This window comes from Vipera berus, assembly GCF_964194415.1.
Source record: "Vipera berus genome assembly, chromosome: 14".
Classification (NCBI taxonomy): Eukaryota; Metazoa; Chordata; class Lepidosauria; order Squamata; family Viperidae; genus Vipera; species Vipera berus.
The window spans coordinates 9703393-9724057 of NC_138217.1; the positions used below are offsets into that span (position 1 = coordinate 9703393).

General features: G+C 42.2%; 1 protein-coding gene across 5 annotated transcripts in view; it reads left to right on the plus strand.

Annotated features, from left to right (window-relative positions):
* The window catches only part of NOS1 (nitric oxide synthase 1), a gene marked incomplete at its 3' end in the record, with an annotated part of 143664 nt that overhangs the window by 68551 nt on the left and 54448 nt on the right, over nt 1-20665 (plus strand). For all 5 annotated transcript variants that reach the window (XM_081338729.1, XM_081338730.1, XM_081338731.1 and 2 more), the window contains exon 2: nt 9776-10886. In XM_081338729.1, coding sequence (XP_081194855.1) covers nt 10150-10886 — 737 coding nt within the window. In that variant the 5' untranslated portion in view covers nt 9776-10149. The remainder of the gene's footprint in view (nt 1-9775; nt 10887-20665) is intronic.

A 20665-nucleotide genomic window follows, 5' to 3' on the forward strand; every position in this document is an offset into this window, starting at 1 on the left:
GACTAGGGATGCGAGAACCGGATCGATTCCTATTAAAATGCCAATAAAACTAATTTCTTCTACATTCTTCTTATTAAGAACAAGTCGCATTTTCTACAAAAAAGTCCTGCCTGGCTGAAATGATTTCCATAGCATTTCTTTCCACAGGGAGGCAGATTTCAAACCTCCCCTACCTTAACGTGCAGATGAAAATTTAAAATCTCTGTATAGATACATATGAACACAGCTAGAAATAAGTGTACCTTTTTTAAAAAAAAGAAAAGAAAAGAAATTCCCAGCTGAATCTCAAGCTATGGATGGAGTCAATTATTTATTCAAATTCATGCATATTTAAACCCTGGTTTCTTGAATGGTTCATCACATAGTCAGCCAGATGTTTAGACTGGAGCTGGCTTTTTATCCAACTATCAAGTCCTTCCCAAGAACCTGGGATAGGCAACTGTTGCTGTTTGATAGTATTGTCATAGATTATCAACTGTTCCAGGTCAATCTTTTGCAATTGACTGGTGGGGATTTTGCCAATGCCAATAGCATTCATCGCAACAGTCTGCCAGATGTTCGGACTGCGTTTGGCATTTTTGTCTACCTATCAAGTCCTTTCCAAGGACCTGGGATAGGCAGGTCTGGATGTTTGACGGTGGTACAGATATCGTCGCAGGCTGGAAGCTGTTCCCAGCAAAGTCGCCTTTTGCAATTGACCAATTGCGAATTTGTCAATGCCGATGATGGTGTCCAAGTGGTGACCAGTTGTTTTGGGATTGCACCCAAGGCGCCTGTTGCTATTGGTACCACCCTTGCTTGCCTTTGCCACAGTCATTCTATTTCTATTTGTAGGTCTTTGCATTTTGTTAACTTCTCCAGTTCTCTTCTGTTATCTCCAGGTGCTGCCACATCCACTATCCAGACTTTTTTGTCTTTCTTATCGACAATTGTTAAGTCTGGGGTATTGTGTGGCAGGTGTCTGTCATTACTGTTGTTGTTGTTGTTAATCTTCAAGTCACAGTCTGGGATTGGTAAAAACTTAACAATTCAAGCCCTAACTAAGGACCTAAGAGTTGTTAAGGTAACCTCTGAGTATATAGGCAGTTCCAAGTAGGCTGGTTTTTGTTTTTTTTTGCCAAGCCAGGATATTCAGGTGCAGATAAACTCCCATTTATCTAAGCAGCCCTTTGGGTATTGTTCAAGGGCTCCTACTATTATTGGTAATTTCTTCCTCCACAGTCACTCAACTTCAATTTGCAAATCACGATATTGTGTTATTTTTTCCTAGCTCAATTCATACATCACCTGATATTGCGATATCAGTGAAAGAGAGGATTGGATAATAATAATTACTACCAGTAGTATCCTGTATGCTGCTTGACTCGCAACAATTCTGGCTGGCTAAGTTGGATGCTCATGTAATCCAGTGAGCTGACTGATACGTAACACAAAGTCATAAATGAAAATGCATCATAGCTTAGTGTGACCCCCTGAACTCATCTGGTTTGCAGCGTTCCCAGTTTGTTTAGATGTACCCTAAAGCAGTGGGTGTGATGCACGCTGGGGGGAAAAAATAGAGAGTTCACATGTGCCAGTGACTAACAAAGAATGGATTGTGATGCTCTGAAATTGAATGCAGTCCTTTGCTAGGGGGAATTAGGTAGAAGTTGGAGGGGAAGAGAAGAAAAAATTGGGCTGGCAGTGAGTTATAGATGGTGGAAGAGACAGCCTTACAGAACTGACAAGAAAATTAACTGGCCTGGACATGAATCATGCTACTTCATTACAGTGATTGATAAGAAAAACCTCCATGAAAAACAGATTTCTGAAGCTGAATGCAGCCCAAGTGCACTTTCTGCCGAAACCAGGAGATAAACTTTAAAACAAACCCAAAGTTAAAGCATTTTTACTATTGATAAATCTCCAAGGCAGATTTAAATCTCCTTTAAAGCTAAACCAAGGCAGAAGGACCGATGCGATCTGTGGATCATCTTTGCATTCTCATTGTCAGATTTAGTTGCCCTTTGTTGGATCTACTCAGCTTCTTCTTCTTCTTCTTCTTCTTCTTCTTCTTCTTCTTCTTCTTCTTCTTCTTCTTCTTCTTCTTCTTCTTCTTCTTCTTCTTCTTCTCCTCCTCCTCCTCCTCCTCCTCCTCCTCCTCGTCCTCCTCTTCTCCTCTCCTCCTCCTCCTCCTCCTCTTCTTCTTCTTCTTCTTCTTCTTCTTCTTCTTCTTCTTCTTCTTCTTCTTCTTCTTCTTCTTCTTCTTCTTCTTCTCCTCCTCCTCCTCCTCCTCCTCCTCTTCCTCCTCCTCCTCCTGCTTCTTCTTTTAAAAAAAAAGCAGAGGAAAAAATTAAAGTGGCATAAATCCATCAGCCTCAGGGGCTCTTTGTCTCCCAGCATAAATCCCGTTGGAAACTGATTAAGTGAGACAATAGGGAGCATTTTAAATCTGGCTCATGAAAATGGATGTCATTAAAGTGATAAGATGGATGGAAAAGGAGAAAGGGTTGACTTTGGGATGAGGCTGTTCCCAAGGCCAGGGTGGGGAGAGAGGTAGGTTAACAGATCATCTGCCGTTGTCTTCTATATGTTTCCAAGTGTCAGATTTGCGAAGGAGTATCCAGGTTATCCGAAAGATCATCTCTTCCTGTGGTTACATCCCGTTACTTTTTTGTCACCCTCGTAAATGCAAGCGGTCACTGAACGAGTCAGTCGCTGAGAGAGGACTAGAATCCAGTCGTGCAATGATACCAAGAGAACGGTCTTGTTTCAAAAAATGCTCCGTGCTGCAACACCTTCTCTCTCTCTCTCTCTCTCTCTCTCTCTCTCTCTCTCTCTCTCTCTCTCTCTCTCTCTCTCTCTCTCTCTCTCTCTCTCTCTCTCTCTCTCTCTCCCTCCCTCCCTCCCTCCCTCCCTCCCTCCCTCCCTCCCTCAAGCGCCTTTGCAGTTCTCCCGTTGAACTTTTCAATTTCAGGGTAGCAGTTTTCAGGTTTTTCAAGGTCCAGTTGAATAGTAGAATTACATTAGAGCTGCAAGCAATTTGCACCCTGAACAGCCATCCACTCTAAGTTATAATTGTTTACATTCTAATGCTTGAACTTCAGTTGGGCTGCTGATGGCCTGGATGACCTTAATTCCTTGCGGGGGTCTCAATCCCATGTTAAAACATTTTAAATCCCACCATGCTGGAGTAAAGGGCACCGTAAGGCAATTAGTACTTTCATCCCCTTTCTCTCTAGCAATTTACAACTTTCATTTGCAAAATAAACACAGCGGTGCTGAGGATGTTTGTTTATCATATATATATATATATGAAAGCATTTGGTAAAGCAAAAAGAAATTAAAACCAGCTTCTGCTTATTTTTGTCCAGAATAAATTAAATCAAACGCTTGGTGGGGGGGCAGGGGAGAAAGCATACTTTATAAATCATCTCTTAGTCTACAATTACAGAAAAAGAAGCTCACTTTTTCCGTTATCCATTTTTCCCCCTAATCATCACAACCATAAATTATAACTGCATTTTTTTCTTCTTTCATGCAATATGTCCACAACGGGTTTCCCTTCAGCCATCAAAGTAGATATTGTTTTTTTTCCCCTCTAATCAAATCAGTTAATTTAGCCAGCTCTGTAAGTGGCATCATCTTCACCAGCCATTCTTTGGATAATTATCTGAAGTGTTTGTAGAACTTTCAAGAACTTTCAAGAATTTTCAATTAGTTAAAGAACTTTTGCCTGGATTGGTCCTTGCGTACAACAGATGGCATTTTGGCCATTTAGGACATGAAAAAAGCCAGCCACTGCAGCTTAGTCAATAAACTATGGTTAAAAGCAAACCCAGCTTAAGCCAGGGGTCTCCAAACTTGGAAACTCTAAGACTTGTGGACTTCAACTCCCAGAACTGAAGTCCACAAGTCCAAATTCTAGGAATTGAAGTCCACAAGTCTTAAAGTTGCCAAGTTTGGAGACCCCTGGCTTAAGGCAACGTGTGAACCCAGGTTTGTTTGTTTTGTTTTTTTTACTGGTTCCATTTTTTAATCCTAGAGCTCAAAAACTTTTTTTTTCTCTCCACCTGAAATAAAATAGAGTAGCAGCGATTTTTTTTTTCTTTCTTTCTGTCTTTTGACACTTATTTGCTCCTGTACTGGAGAGTTGTATGAAATAAATGGAAATGATGAATGATGAACAGCAAACTTTAATGAATTGCCACCTAGCTAATAGTTGTCACATTTGTCCAGGAGAATATATATATGACTTGCAGCTGCTATGGCAGTTTGTCTTGTATGAATTGTGCCCAGTATATAGGTTTAGTTTCCATTTGGTGCTAAGTCATTTCATTTTGTTTTCTTTAATAAGATACAATCAGCTTGTGATGGACCAGACATTCAGTCATAAACTCTGATTTACAAACCACCACGAGAGGGTTTCTATGCATATAAGCAAAACCCAAAACAGTGGTGGGATTCAGCCAGTTCGCACCACTTCGGCAGAACTGGTAGCTAATTTTTTGTTGCCCGGGTCCAGAATGGACTTCCGGAAGCGGCATCCACACAAAGAACCAGTTGTTCACATATTTGAATCCCACCGCTGACCCAAATCCATTGCGCAACAAGTGAAATCCAAGCCTAGTACCTATTTGAGGTGGTTGTTCTTATTTCTGCTGTTGCAAATAGCTTCGTTTTTCCACTGTTCTTTCTCGCGAAAGAAACCAGAGGGAGTGGATCAGAAAATCTCCCCCCAAAAATAAAAAAAAAATAGATGCAACATCTGGCAATACAACCAGGCAATCGTTGAACCCAATAGGAAGATTTTTAATTGCTTAAACCATTTTTTTATGCCTTCGGGGCATTATTGTATGATGAATGCTATCACTGGCAAAGGTGAGGTGGGAGTATGAAGTCTTTTTTTTTTAAAAGAACGAGGATTGCTTATTAGAGTCTAAATGCACGTTTGACGGAGGAACGATAGAAAATTGTATACCGGCTGTAATATCATCCCGTCTTACAGTTCGGAGCTTCAGTTCTTTATGGAAACTGTCAGCAGATTTTTTTAAATGTTGACAGCTTCTTCTTTCATATGGAAATAGAAGACTGATTGAGCATCAAATCCGCCAATGTCTATTTCACACTTGGGACTTACCTGAATCTCACTTTCAACCAATTCTACAAATGACGCTCTTATCATCAGACCAGGTGCTTCCGGGTGTCCAAATTGGACTTACTGAGAAGCAGAATCTGGAAGTTATCTGGAATCCAGATGGTGGAAGGTTGTCCAGCTTTTACTCAAGACCAGTCAACAACAGTGAGACGTGAAGCAACATTTTTCAAATTCACGTTTTGAGGAGTCACTGTAGGAGAACAGGCAGAGCTGGGGGTGGATTTAAGCAAGTCATGAGTTTAGGGTAATTACGTTGCCACAAATGGACCAAGTTATCTGGCGCCAATTTAGTGTTGAACTTGCGCCTGATCTTCAGTGCAGCAAAACAATTGGAATAATAATAATAATAATAACAACAACAACAACAACAACAATAATAATAACAATAACAATAACAACAACAACAACAACAACAATAATAATAATAATAATAATAATAATAATAATTAATAATAATAATAATAATAATAATAATAATAATAATAATAATAATAATAATAATAATAATAATAATAATAATAATAATAATAATAATAATAGTTGGAAGGGACCTTGGAGGTCTTCTAGTCCAACCCCCTGCTCAGGCAGGAAACCCTATACCATTTCAGACAAATGGCTGTCCAGTCTCTTCTTAAAAACCTCCAGTGTTGGAGCATTCACCGCTTCTGGAGGCAGGTTGTTCCACTGGTTAATTGTTCTAACTGTCAGGAAGTTTCTCCTTAGTTCTAGGTTGTGTCTCTCCTTGACTAGTTTCCATCCGTTGCTTCTTGTCCTGCCTTCGGGCGCTTTGGAGAAGAGCTTGACTCCCTCTTCTTTGGGGCAGCCCCTGAGATATTGGAACGCTGCCATCATGTCCCCCCTCGTCCTTCTCTTCATTAAAGTAGACATTGCTGCCTACTGCCTTGTTAGCAATTCCAATTAATGGACAAATCAAGCAGTTATTTTTTTTCTGGTCAACCAGCCTAGTGAGGGAATGAACGGGTCAGCCAGGCACAAATCAAAAACACTTGCTCGTCAATGCTTTTTGCTCAGGATGCAGCCCTATTAGAGACCATCACATGTCAGATTGCTAGAAAACCCTCTTTCTTTCTTTCTTTCTCTCCATCTCTCTCTCTCTTTTTTAAAAAAAAAAAACCCAAGCAGATGTCAGAAAAAAGATGGGCAAGGGAAGATTCTCTGTTCAGAAGAGACCATATGCCTGAAGCTATTGTTAGGGAGTAGTTAAACAACACACTTCCTTGAAGGAGAAGCGTTGTTATTTTATTTTTATTTTTTTGTAAGTTGAGATGGACAAGAAAGAAACTTTGCAGGTGAGCTCCAAGAGTTTCTTCACGGTAGAGAAAATGCATCCCAGCCAAGACATCTTTCTCTCTTCAAAAAAAGGCTCTTGGTTTTTGAGAGGTTCCTAACTGAATCCGTGTTGTCTACAACAGGGGTCTTCAAACTTGGCCCTTTTATGACTTGTGGACTGTGCAAAGCTGGCGGAGGAATTCTGAGAGTTGAAGTCCACAAGTCATAAAAGGGCCAGGTTTGAAGACCCCTGTTGTAGACAGAAAGAGCTGTTGTTGGTTTTTTGTTGTTGTTGTTGTTGTTTTTAATGGATTCTTGGTGTCCTCTGAGCTTGGTCCTTTTCCTGCTTATATTCCACTAAGAGTTTCCATGCTGTTTGCCTAGTAAAGGAGAATATCTGTAGCTCAGGATTGAAATGAGGGGTCCTCGATGCTCTCCCTGAACTTGGTTGTTTTCTTGCAGATGTTTCATTATCAAATTAGGTAACATCACCAAGGGTAGAAAGCAGTGGGGTTGTGTGGTGGTGGTGGTGGTGGTGGTGGTGGTGGAGGAGGAGGAGGAGGAGGAGGAGGAGGAGGAGGAGGAGGAAAAAGAGGAGGAGGAGGAGGAGGTCGTCCTTGGTGCTCTCTGAGCTTGGTTTTCTTGCAGACATTTCATTACCCATTTAGGTAACATCATCAATGCTAGAAGGGAGAATGAGGAGGACAAAGAAGAGGACTGGGGGATCTTTGGTGCTCTCTGAACATGGTTGTTTTCTTGCTGATTGGACAGCTCCATTTAATTTGACATCTTCGCCATCTTTGCCTCATGATCTTAGAAAGATCTCTCTCTCTCTCTCTCTCTCTCTCTCTCTCTCTCTCTCTCTCTCTCTCTCATCTATCTATCCGTCTATCTGTCTGTCTATCTATCTGTCTGTCTATCTATCATCTATCTATCTTTCTATCTATCTATCTATCTATCTATCTATCTATCTATCTATCTATCTATCTATCTACTTTCATTAAGCTAATTAGCTGCTTTTTGTGTCCAGCAAGGAGCCATACAAATAAATAGACTGGAATGTATCATCCAGAACAAAAGATAATGGATGAAAACTAATCAAGGAGAAGACCAACCTGGAATTAAGGAGAAACTTCCTAACAGTGAGGACAATTAACCAGTGGAACAGCTTGCCACCAGAGGTTGTGGGTGCTCCATCACTGGAGGCTTTTTTTTTTAATTCCATTTATATCCCGCCCTTCTCCGAAGACTCAGGGCGGCTTACAAGCTTAGCAGTAGCCTTCATTCTATGTATATGCCTGCTTATTAGGGCTTTCACACACCCCCAAGCGGCATTATTACAAAGTCAGCTTAATTGCCCCCAACAATCTGGGTCCTCATTTTACCTACCTCGGAAGGATGGAAGGCTGAGTCAACCTTGAGCCTGGTGGGACTCGAACCTGCACTAATTGCAGGCAGCTGGTGTTACTTAAGGAGGCATTAGCCCACTGCTCCACCAAGGCTCTTTATTTTTTAAGAAGAGATTAGACAACCATTTGTCTGGAATTGTATAGGTTCTCCTGCTTGAGGAGGGGGTTGGACTAGAAGACCTCCAAGGTCCCTTCCAACTCTGTTGTTCTGTATTTCTACCTTTCTGCCTCTCTGCAGTCTGATTTAATCCTGGTAGCTTTTACCAATGGAAAACTTTCTTTTGATCTAATCCTCTACCGTGTAGCAACCTGTTATTATTTCCCTAAAGCAAATTCTTCCTCTAACTTGGTGCATTTCCTTTAAATGTGAAAATTAATAGCCTCAGTCAAACATTTGGTTGGCCCAGATTTTCTGTCGTTAGTTATACTGTACCTGCTAATTAGCTCACAAGGTTTTTTGCATTGAAATCCCACTGTTATTTTCCAAGGTTTGTTCTAATTATTATTTATTACAATTATTGATACCCACCGCGGAGCATACAAAACTGACCTCAGAAGCTTAGACGTGACCTCAAAAATAATGAAAACCTGATACGCATTATATTATTCAAATGAAAAATAACAAATTACCAATTTTTTCCCCCCCATGTGGTGGTTGATAAAACCTGGCTGAGACGCAGTCAAGGAAGAACATTTCTCTCCTGCCCAAAATGCTGTAGCCCAGAGTCCTCCGTTTTTATTTTTATTTGTTTTTTTAGTAAGTTTTTAAGCCACCCATCTTTCCTACAAGGCAACTCTGGGAGGCTCACAGAAAGAGAAAAATTATTTAAGTATTAAAGTCATGCAAATGAAACATGGAACACTAGAGGTAGTTCTCAACTTACAACAGTCCACTTAGCGAGCGTTCAAAGTCACAACGGCACTGACAAGAGTGACCTATGATGGTTTTCACATTGACGACCGTTGCGGCATCCCCGCGGTCATGTGATCAAAATTCGGATGCTTGGCAACTGACTTGTATTTATGACGGTCGCAGAGTCCCAGGGTCACATGATCCCCTTTTGCGACCTTCTGACAAGCAAAGTCAATGGGGGGGGGAAGCCAGATTCGCTGAACAACAGCGTTACTAATTTAACAACTGCAGTGATGGGGCAAAATCCACTTAACAAATGTCTCATTTAGCAACAGAAAGTTTGGGCTCCATTGTGGTCGTAAGTTGAAGACTACCTGTATAGGACTAAGAGGCAGACCGCATGGGGATGAGGTCTTCTTACTTTGCAACAAACTTGTTACGTACAACCATTTCACAGCAGATTCTCTTCTACTATGTTAGATGTTCTTGGTTTACTCTATTTGCCTATCTCAAACAGAATCAGGACTCAATAATAATAATAATAATAATAATAATAATAATAATAATAATAATAATAATAATAATAATAATAATAATAATAATAATAATAATAATAATAATAATAATAAAGTTGGAAGGGACCTTAGAGGTCATCTAGTCCAACATCCTGCTCAAGCAGGAACCCCTATACCATTTCAGACAAATGGCTGTCCAGTCTCTTCTTAAAAACTTCCAAAGTTGGAGCATTCACCGCTTCTGGAGGCAGGTTGTTCCACTGGTTAATTGTTCTAACTGCTAGGAAATTTCTCCTTAGTTCTAGGTTGCTTCTCTCCTTGACTGGTTTTCATCCGTTGCTTCTTGTCCTGCCTTCAGGTGCTTTGGAGAATAGCTTGACTCCCTCTTCTTTGGGGCAGCCCCTGAGATATTCGAAGACTGCTATCCTGTCCCCCCTCGTCCTTCTCTTCATTAAACTGGACATACCCAATTCCAGCAACCATTCCCTATATGTTTTAGCCTCCAGTTCTCTGTCTAAGCCTGTCTGATATCTTTATTTTTCTGTCTCTTCCTCCCACCCTCTCTCCGTAGGTAAAGATGATGTGAAGCAGATCCCAGGTCCCAAGACACCGAAGAATGCTTGGCAAGCACCAACTTTTCCAGCCATCTGTTGAAGATGTTCAGTCTGGTTATCCATTCATTTCATGGAGGCCGAGTGGCTTTGTTGCCTTCTAGGAAATGAAAACCAGCCGGACCAGATCTGCAGAGATGGCTGTGTGACCTACCAATTCATCTTTAATCAAGAGGTGAAACTCCCCAAAGGAGACAGGCTTTTCCCAGCTGGCAAAGAGATATAAAGCCTTCTACCTTGTCACTTTTGCTCACTAGAGGTCGGTGGCTCAGTCCTGGACTAGCTGAGATTCCTCCATCTCTGTTCCGGAGGGCTGGACGATTTCAGGACTACGATGGAAGAGAATGTATTCAGCGTCCAACAGATTCAGCCGAATGTGATCTCGGTGAAGCTCTTCAAACGCAAGGTTGGTGGCCTTGGATTCCTGGTGAAGGAACGAGTCAACAAGCCACCTGTGATCATCTCTGACTTGATCCGAGGAGGGGCAGCAGAGCAAAGTGGCCTTATTCAGACGGGAGATATTATCCTAGCAGTCAATGGGAAGCCCTTGGTTGATATGAACTATGACGCAGCCTTAGGAGTCCTTAGAAGCATCGCTTCGGAGACGCACGTTGTTCTCATCTTAAGAGGCCCCGAGGGCTTCACCACTCACCTAGAGACAACTTTTGCTGGAGACGGGACGCCAAAAACCATCCGAGTCACCAGACCTCTGTGTGGGACGCCAACCATAGGCGATCAGGCATCTGCTCCGAGCATCCACACCAAAGACAAGCAACAGGGGGAAGAACACAGCATGGGAGGCTCCGTCAGCTCCCGATGTACCCGGGAGAATGGGCAAGGGGAAGAAGACCTGGTGCACATCAACGGCATGGTAGCCAGCAACGTGGCCAAGGACACTCTGAAAGGAAACCAGGATATCCCTGACCATTGTCTGAATGGCAGTGTTGAAAACAGTGAACTGCTCAAGGAGATTGAACCCGTTCTGGATCTTCTGAAGGGCAACAGCCAGGAAATCAATGGCAACGCTGAAGCCCAGATGGCCATGAGAGACGTCGAAGTCCAGGTGGACAGGTAGGATGCGAAAATCATTTTACACTACAGGTGTAAAACTCAACTTGAGACCGGAGTTGAGCCCAACATTTCCATCGCTAAGCAAAGCAGTTCTTAAGTGAGTTTTGTCCCATTTTTACTTTTCGTGCCACAGTTAAGTGAATCGCTGCAGTTGTTTAGTTGAGTTGAGTTGAGTTGAGTTGAGTTTGGTCATTATGCAAATCTGGCTTCCCCCCCATTGACTTTGCTATTGCTGTATTACTATTATCCTTCTCATCTTTCCTATTATCTTCCCTTATTGGTATCATCATTATGATTATATTACTCTGTTGTTTGTATGTACACTGAGAGCTTATGCATCAGAGACAAATTCCTTGTGTGTCCAATCACACTTGGCCAATGAAGAATCTTCTCTTCTCTTCTCTTCTCTTCTCCATTCTCTTCTCTTCTCTTCTCTTCTCTTCTCTTCTCTTCTCTTCTCTTCTCTTCTCTTCTCTTCTCTTCTCCTCCATTTTGTTCTATTCTGCTCTGCCCTGCTTTTTGCCTGAATGAAGAGGATTTTTTTCCCCATGAAAATTGGTCTCCATTTCAAATTGCGTACCCTCTTAATAACGATAGTATCCTTCCCTCCCATTCTCTCATCTGCTCTCTTATACACAGGGCTAAGACAATACCTCAGTGCTCTAAATTCATGGAAAATTGCCCCGATGCCTATGAACACAGCCCTGTCCTGACTAACCAGTAGGAGTCTTAATTGGATAAAAATGATGATCTTAAATAATGGAGCAGAGGAGAGAGTGACAAGCGTAACACAAAGGTGGTTCATATTTTTAGTGGGTGCTCATTTCAGACTTTTTAACGTTGGCTTTCTTGAAATGGACAGTTCCTGAACTGGAAAAACAGGCTGCTAAATGAGTGAATAAATGAATTAAATGGCTCCCATCGCAGCAGCTTTTTGAACCTGGCCTAACTGTTGATCTAATGTATGAAGCTTAGGTAGAGAAAAGCAAGCCGCTTTCAGAATAAGTCCATTTTCTAACTTCACCTTTCTCTTTTTTTTTTATTAAAGAGTTTTACAAAAACAAAATTTTACAATATATCCCCAAATCCCTCCCACCCCAAACCCCCCCACTTCCCAGAGCTAAATACAGGATTATAGTTACAATAATCATATTCTAAATAAAAATTATGCATAATATACAATTAACCAAATTCATAATGCGCTTTAACTCCCCTTTAACATAACTACAAACAACGTACCAATAACAATATCCCACTAAAATCTACTCATAAGCTAAATGGTACTTTTTAGTCCCATATTTGTTTTGAATATAATTTATCCATCTCCTCCAAACTGAAATATATCTTTCCTGTGAATGATCCTTCAGATAAGCAGAAATCTTAGACATTTCTGCAAGATTCGAAACTTTAAACACCCATTCTTCTACAGTGGGCAAACTATCCTTCTTCCAATATTGTCCCACCAGTAACCGTGCTGCCGTTATCATGTTCAACATCAAGTTAGTTTCTTTAACATCACAATCTACAACAATGCCCAATAAAAACAAACTTCACCTTTCTCAACCTGTCTCGCCTTAGAGCAGGGGTGAACCATTAATTATCCTACAGGACCGCATGAAAAACTGGAACAATTGTGAAATTCTTCCCAATATTAGTTTTAGCACTTTATTAAAAGCAATAAATTATACGCTTTAGCCTAGCTGCTCTTGGTAAGAATACAGGTTATGCCTTATTTACAATTGATTTCTAACTTCCAGTTGGGCCAGACAGGGACAGCCAAAGAGCCAATGGTGGGGGAAGGGGGGGGGATAAAATGCTCAGGGTTGCCTTAGACTTAGATGAAGTTCCCATCAACTCGAAAGAGCTTGGCTAATTGGGGGAGGCATTAGAAGAAATTTTCCCCCAGCAACGGCATTCCGCAACACGGCGGCGTTGGGATGTTGAAATACTAGCAATTTCCTAAGTCCCATCCTAGTCACCACACAGCTCGGTAGCAGGGGAGGAAAACACAAAGGTTTTAGCTGAGCTTGTGAGCTTTAATCCTCAGGAGCTGAAGGAATGTGACACCAGTGAGAATCTGGTTAGCATCCCCAGAAATGAAGCAGCAATCAAGGAATCCAGAGGAAAACTTCTAGCTTTTAGGGAGAGAAAAAAAATGGGTTTTAGTGACAATCCTCCTGTTGAGGTTTGGAGCACAAACATGGCAAAGCGGGAGGACACATACAGAGAGAGAAAGGAGAACCGTTCAAAGATATATTCTGTTCCGCGGTGGGAGGGAGATCTTATGTATTTGTTCAATGCATACGCCACCCATCTCCCCAACAAGGCAACTCTGGGCACCTTACAAATCGTAAACAGATCAATAGAAAGCCGTTAAATTTTAAAACTAGGCTGCTAGAATAATCCTACGGGATTTAAACCGGTGCATCCCAAACTTTTTCCTTCATCGCCTATCAGAAAGTCTTTTGATTCCGACGTCGTCGGTAAAAACATTTTAAGCCCTTGTTCTGAGCGGGCGGTGGGTTCGTGGGTTGTGACCGAAATCACTTTTACCCAACGCTGGGTCGTTTCCTCTGGTTTGGGAAAAACTCTTGATTTAAACAACTTGGCAAAGCAACTCCAAGCCTCTTTTGTCTGGATAAAAATAGAGCTGGAGGGGGGGGGCAATTCTCCTTCCTCCCTGTTTAAGCAGGAAAGTTAAGAATAAAACAGGAAGCCTCTTAGTGGCCTCCTTCCACTGAGCAATTCTATTTCGCAAGCCAAGGCAGGGAAGGGAAATACAGGAAAAGGGAAAACCTGTGCAGAACAGATCATCCAGGGGTGCTGATTTTTGCAGCACGTACAGGTCCTTGACTTACGACTGCAACTGTTCAGTTAGTAATGCAGTTCTTGAGCGAATCCGGCTTCCTCCATTGACTTTTATTTTATTTTTATTTATTTTTTTAATTCCATTTATATCCCGCCCTTCTCCGAAGACTCAGGGCGGCTTACAAACTTAGCAGTAGCCTTCATTCTATGTATATGCCTGCTTATTAGGGCTTTCACACACCCCCTACAAGCGGCATTATTACAAAGTCAGCTTAATTGCCCCCAACAATCTGGGTCCTCATTTTACCTACCTCGGAAGGATGGAAGGCTGAGTCAACCTTGAGCCTGGTGGGATGCGAACCTGCACTAATTGCAGGCAGCTGGTGTTACTTAAGAAGGCATTAGCCCACTGCTCCACCAAGACTTTAATCGCCAGAAGGTGGCAAAAAACAACAACAACCCGTGATGGCGTGACCCCGGGGGGGGGGAGACACTGCAACCGTCATAAATACGAGTCAGTTGCCAAGCGTCCAAATTTGGATCACGTGACCACGGGGTGGGGAGGTGGGGGGGGGGAGAACGCTGCATGCGGTTGTGTGAAAAACAGCCATTAAGTCACTTTTTTCCCAGCGCCGTTCGGTAACTTCGAACGGTGACTCAATGGTCTGTAGTAAACCGAGGACTAATTATATATTATTTTATTTCAGACATATGGATTCAAAAGGAGCCGTACGTTTGGGGGGTTTTGTTTGTTCGTTTTTTCATTTTCGACTGCCAGGGCGTAAAAAATATGTTGCTTCCAAACAATGGAAAAGAGCAGATATTGGTGTAGAACCGATGTCCTGCTTTTCTGGCAGAAGGTCCCATATTCATGACGGGGAGTAGGCGAGGGTCACTATATGGGTGGTCCTTGACTCATACCCATCCATCTAGCAACTGTTCAAAATAACAACGGGCGCTGAAAAAAGTGACTTGCGGACCGTTTTTGGCACTTACGGCCATCACAGCATCCCCGCGGTGACCGGATCAAAATTAAAAGGCTTGGCAACTGGCGCGTTTTTGCGACGGTTGCAGCGTCCCAGGGTCACCAGATCCCCATTGGAGCCAGCTTCTGACAAGCAAAGTCATTGGGGAAGCCGGATTTGCTTAATGGCCACGTGATTCGCTTAATAACCGTGACCCAAAAAAAATTGCATGTGACTCATTTAACCACCTCCCTTGATTCGTACTGGAAATTCTGGCAGACCTATGACCAATTGTGACCGTAGCACTGCCTGTAGGTCAACCTATCGCTCTCCTGCTGCATTGGTTATCAGTTCCCATAATCCCCTGCCTGGACACTTATGGGAGAAAGCTTAGCTGACTTGGATGGCTTCAGATTGGAAAAGGGGGCAAGAAGGGAATATTCAGCCAAGCAGACCAGCGTTCTGAATGGAAATAATTTTCCAAAGCAGAGTATTTCATTCTAGGCCTAACAATCTATGCAATCTGTCAAAACCTGATTCATAATTACCATAGCAACCTATGTAATTACTACCTTAAACGGGGGAGGGGGGGGAGGGAGGAAACACAAGGCGGACTGCTCCTGTTTACATCACGTTCATTTCCTTGTATACTCTGGCGGTGACCAGCTGAGACATCAGCTGCTTAGATACGCATAAAATGACATGTTTACATCTCATTAAGCTAGGATTTGTTTGCTCATGATTTATTAAGTAAGTCACATTAAGCCCTAAGCTGGGACTTGCAAACCACAACAGTTACGCTTACAAAACACACGGAGCGGAAAACACACCAACTACGCTACGGAGCAAACAGGGGGATTTGGAGAAACTTTGGGCAGATGTGGTTGTGACTTAACATAGTTTGAGGGATTGATGTCAAGTTGCCTTACGCCAAAGATATTAAAAGAGATTTCCCCCCCCCCCGCCCGCTAACCACTGGGTGAAAGTTGACCACGGTTCCTTTGATAAACATTCTTCTGCTTCTATTTTTAGCCTGCCCAAAGATGGTTGTCATATCTTATCTCCTTTACCAGCTTTTAATGCCTCAAGTCTATCTCGGCTCCTATATTTTCCTTATGACTCCTAGAGGCTTATTATGCCTTTCCCGAACTCGTAAGGCAGTTGGATGTATTTTTAAAGGATCTTATTTTCCACAATTGGGGTAGAAAAACGTGCCCTGCCCGTGAGGGCACCACCTCTTAGTCGAAGGGGAAGATAAAAATAAATAAAATTCAGATAGCATTTTGCTCTTGAAGAGAGTTGCTTGCGGGCTGTGGTGACTGCAGATGTTCGTGTGTCATATGTATAAAAAACTCAGCGCTGGAAAGAAACGTTGAAAAGATTGAGTCCAGCCTCTTGTTCAGTGCAAGAATCCAAACGAAGTTGTCCAGGGCAGAGGTTTGTCTTGCCTCCGCTTGAACTTTTTCAACGAAGCAAGCTCCCTATTTCCTTTATTTGAAGACAGTCTATGCTTCGTCAGTTTGAATGAGAAGTTGTAAAAAAAAAAAAAAAGCTAGATGTTTTCCCCAATGTAACACTAAGTGGAAGGCTTCCTTAAAATTATTATCGTTCGTCCTTCAATAAACAAATTCTTGTTTCATTTAGGAAGGCTGAAACCCTTTGAAAAAAGAAAGCAAAGAAATCATACGCGTACCGCAGAACAGAAATCACTCCAGAAGTGATTTTGCTTGATGGAGCTTGAAAGCTACTTGACCAAACTTCCTTCATTTTAGGATGTATTCAGAATAATGTTGTCGTCAAACAATTTTGCTCTTGCAACCTCGAAAGGCTTCAGGCATCCGTGCTGTTGGCTGCAAACCGAGAGATCTCTTTACAGATTCAGTCTGGTTTCTCTCCTCCCCAGGTTTAAGCATAAAGTTTAAACAGGAATGAATAGGACGATGTGAGCCACGAGGTATTTGTGAAAATATTTTCAATTTGTCAATCAGTGTTCTGGAGTAGGATTGATGAAAGGAGAGACCGAACCACCCCAAGGGCTTTTGTGAAATATTGTGCTGTTCCTTCCAGAGCTTTTGTATCCTGTTATCTCTAGATCTTTTTTTCTTTTCTTTTTGAACTCAAGTCTAAACTTCTGAGTAACCACCTCTCAAGTACATCCCTGTTGGTTAGTTCTGAAAAGCGGCAAAGCAGTTGGAATCCGGTGGAAAAGTTATCTTGCCCCCTGCTGCTGATTACATGAGCATATTATGTTTCCACATGACGATCTTGCATTCCCGAGGAGGAAGTGTTCTGATTGTGCTCGGTACATTTCAGATTATTAATTATAGACATGTGCCTGGGAAAGAAAAAAAAGGGGAGGCCTTGCTTTCTCCTCTTTTTTGGGGTCCTGTTCCTGCACTGTGGGGTGCAGTGGCTCAGCGGTTAAATACACTGAATTTTTCAGCTGGAAAGCTCAGGGCCTGGGTTTGAGAGCTGAGCGCCGAGTGACAGGGTGAGGTCCCATTATTTGCTCCAGCTCCTGTTCACCTAGCAATTTGAAAGCATGCGGTGGGGAGGTAACAGCATTCTGAGGACCCAGATTGTTGGGGGCAATAAGCTGACTTTGTAATAATGCCACTTTGGGGGGGGGGGCGAAAGCCCTAATAAGCAGGCATATACATAGAATGAAGGCTATTGCTAAGCACATTGATTTGTGCTTAGATTGTAAGCCGCCCTGAGTCTTCGGAGAAAGGCGGGATATAAATGGGATTAAAATAATGAAAAAAATTCTGTGAGCCAGTTTAGCATATAGTCATGTTGGCCACATGACCATAGAAAAGGTCTTCGGACAATGCTGGTTCCCTCAGCCCAGAAAAGGAGATGAGCAGCACTCCTTAGAGTTGGACAGGGTTGGAAAAGGGAATCTTTATTTTTTTTTTATTCTGGGATTATGTGTGACTTCAACATGCAGCCATTTCTTCAGGGTCCCTTTTCAGCTTTTATGACATCTATTCATTATGAGTGCAAAAAGGAGAGTGGAACTGCATCTCTTCCTCCCCACCCACACACCCACACCCACACACACACACACACACACCATTTCCACACCTTCAAGCTTTTGTTTGTCTTGGAACCATTCCTTTGCTCTTTGGAAACTCACGCTCCTGCTTATAGTATTCTGCTCATCAGAAGAAAATGCAGTCAGGCCGTAGTCCAGAGTGGGGAGCTGCTGGTGTGCTATGCAAACAGCTTACTCTCTTGCAATCCCATTCTCTCCAATCTCTCCACTCTGCAATGGGGGGGGGGGAGGGAAGGGGGAGGGGGGGGAAACAGTCTCTGTAGGCCATCTCACCTTACCCTGCTGCTGGTGAAGTTGAATTACTTTCAACATGCAGAAGAGCAAATAGCTTATTCTCTTGAAATCTCTTCCTCTTCAATCTCTCTGCTTTGCAAGGATGGAGGGACAGTCAAGGAAAGGACACTGCCTATAGGGATTACTTGCTTTTGTCTTGATTTTCATGAACATTCTATCCCATTCCATTCCAATAAGGAAGGCAGGATTTTAAAAACCTAATAAACGAAGTTTTGAAAATTGAAAAATCCACATACCCGCCTTTGTATAATGGTGTGTCTTAGCCAAAAGATGCAAATACACACCTGGGAATGATGCTAGTGAGGAAGTGGCCTCGTGAGAAGGCAATCTTAAGTTCCAACATAGAAGTGGAACATTTTAATGTCGCTGGAGGCAAATTAAGGCTTTTCCCTGCCATAGAAGGGAGTTAAAATGGCCTGCACAGGAACAAGATAAGCTGTTAAAAGATTATTGCATACAAAGGCAGCTTGTCAAGAACTTTTCAATAAATAGAGGTGTGCATTGTGGAGCTGTTTCTTAGGTAGGCTGTTTGAAAAAGGGAAATTAGTCAACAGTTAAACCTCCCTCTGAGCTGTGAAGTTCAGGGTGTTTTTTTATCTTATAACACCCTGGGATTTCCTTGTTTTTTCATTGAAGAAGAATAGAATGGAAATATTGCTGCCTCCACAGTTTAAGGGAGGGGCGAAACCCCGGTGGAGAATGGTGCTTTGCAGGTTAAAAAAAAATCAATTTTTCCTCCTCAATGTCTCCAGTTAAGTAGCTGCAAACCAGTTAAAATTCGACTGGTGTGGATTCATTAAAACATAAAATCTAGCCACTGCCATAAGGAAGCAATACAAAACCACAAAAATTGACAACAAGAAACAAGCAGACTGAACTGATCGGGCTGAGCATGTATGAATGCAGCTGCCTGGTGAAATGCAGCCCGTGCAAGCTAGCTAGGAAGTGCCAAAATTAAATTGGATTAAATCGGAAGGAAGCCTGTACATTAAATCCAATTTGTTGGTGATAGGTCTCAGGGGCTTCAGATTACAACTAGCCCTGAGGGATAAAAGTGTTGGGTGCTTTAAAAACAGAAGGTCTGTTTCCACATTTAGGTCAGTGATGGGTTAGGATATTGAGACAACAGCAAAAAAAAACAAGGGAGCTGATCCAGCCAATTAACAATTGGAGGTTGCATTAATCCACAGCAGACACTGTCATCTGCTGCCGGCATCCACTTCCCATCGTCCTGTGCGCTCCCACAGGGAGGGCCTTCTTAGGGTACCGCCGGTGAAGGATTGCCGGCGGGTGACTCCCAGAGAGAGGGCCTTCTCTGTGGGTGCACCTGCCCTTTGGAACCAACTTCTGATGGAACTTAGGATTGCCTCCGACCTCCGCTCATTCCGCCAGGACCTGAAAACCTGGCTCTTTGAGCTGTCGGGCCTAGACTGAGGGGTTTTAATTGGGTTTTAATGTTTCATTTTTAAACTTTGGGCTTTAAATTTAATTAATTGTTTTAATTTTTTTTAAACTTTTGTATGGTATGATTTTAATCGCCCTGTAAACCGCCCTGAGTCCTACGGGAATAGGGCGGTATATAAGTCGAAAAAATAAATAAAATAAATAAATAAATGTCCTGGATTATTTCATCTCTAGGTAGATTGATGTGAAAATATCTAATATTGACCCATTTTACATACAGATACTCCGTGTCGTACAACCCTTGGCGTAGCAACTGTCCAAAGTTAAAACGTCCTCTTCTTTTGTATACCCTGACTTATAATACTTGAGTCACTTCCGGATAACATCTTGATTCCTAAGACTTCAATATGAGCCAGCAGTGTGCTGCAGCTGCCAAAAAAGCCAACACAGTGCTAGGCTGCATTAACAGAGGGATAGAATCAAGATCAAGTGAAGTACTAATACCACTTTACAATGCTTTGGTAAGGCCACACCTGGAATACTGCATCCAGTTTTGGTCACCACGATGTAAAAAAGATGTCGAGACTCTAGAAAGGGTATAGAGAAGAGCAACCAAGATGATTAGGGGGCTGGAGGCTAAAACATATAGGGAACGTTTGCTGGAATTGGGTATGTGTAGTTTAACGAAGAGAAGGGTGAGGGGTGACATGATAGCAGTGTTCCAATATCTCAGGGGCTACCACAAAGAAGAGGGAGTCAAGCTATTCTCCAAAGCACCTGAAAGCAGGACAAGAAGCAACGGATGGAAACTAGTCAAGGAGAGAAGCAACCTAGAACTAAGGAGAAACTTCCTGACAGTTAGAACAATTAACCAGTGGAACAACCTGCCTCCAGAGGTGGTGAATGCTCCAACACTGGAGGTTTTTAAGAAGAGACTGGACAGCCATTTGTCTGAAATGGTATAGGGGTTCCTGCCTGAGCAGGGGGTTGGACTAGATGACCTCCAAGGTCCCTTCCAACTTTATATTATTATTATTATTATTATTATTATTATTATTATTATTATTATTATTATTATTATTATTATTATTATTATTATTTATTATTATTATTATTACCTAAAGATATGTTTTAGCCCTTTTTGTTTACATACAATAATGGCTATTGCATATTTTTGTCAAGGTTCTCTTCCTTATTCTCTGCTCGACCAGGTTAGCCTGACTAGATGCTGCTGGGTTTAGATTTGGCCT